At 59.2% G+C, this 336-nt stretch overlaps 1 protein-coding gene across 1 annotated transcript in view; it reads right to left on the minus strand.

Annotated features, from left to right (window-relative positions):
• Adgrf5 (adhesion G protein-coupled receptor F5) overlaps positions 1-336 on the minus strand; it is a 68126-nt gene that overhangs the window by 8752 nt on the left and 59038 nt on the right. The window contains exon 15 of the mRNA XM_010617815.2: positions 169-333. Within this exon, the coding sequence (XP_010616117.1) occupies positions 169-333 (165 nt within the window). The remainder of the gene's footprint in view (positions 1-168; positions 334-336) is intronic.

Raw genomic sequence — 336 nt, forward strand, 5'->3', positions numbered from 1 at the left:
TTTTCCTTATATTGGGTTTAAACACCTCTGGGCTGTGTCTCCTCTGGAAATGTGCACACAAGAGCTGCCTTTGGAGCAACGCCATGCATCCCTGGCCCATCTTCCTGAGTGCAAGGAATCTGCCAGGCCAGATGGCTCCCCACAGAGAGCGCACTGGGCCAGGCTCACCTCTGCCAGCTGGAGCAGGCCATTGATGGGGGCGGAGATACAGCCCTCCCGCTCCACCTGCCACTGGGAACCCACGCATTTGTAGGTGATGGTCCCACCCACGGTGCTGTCAGGGCTCCGGGAGATGTCTGAGAACTGGCACAGCTTCTGGATGACCTTCCCGGGCTC

This window comes from Fukomys damarensis, unplaced genomic scaffold (assembly GCF_012274545.1).
Source record: "Fukomys damarensis isolate Sample0158 unplaced genomic scaffold, DMR_v1.0_HiC HiC_scaffold_20, whole genome shotgun sequence".
Taxonomy (NCBI): domain Eukaryota; kingdom Metazoa; phylum Chordata; class Mammalia; order Rodentia; family Bathyergidae; genus Fukomys; species Fukomys damarensis.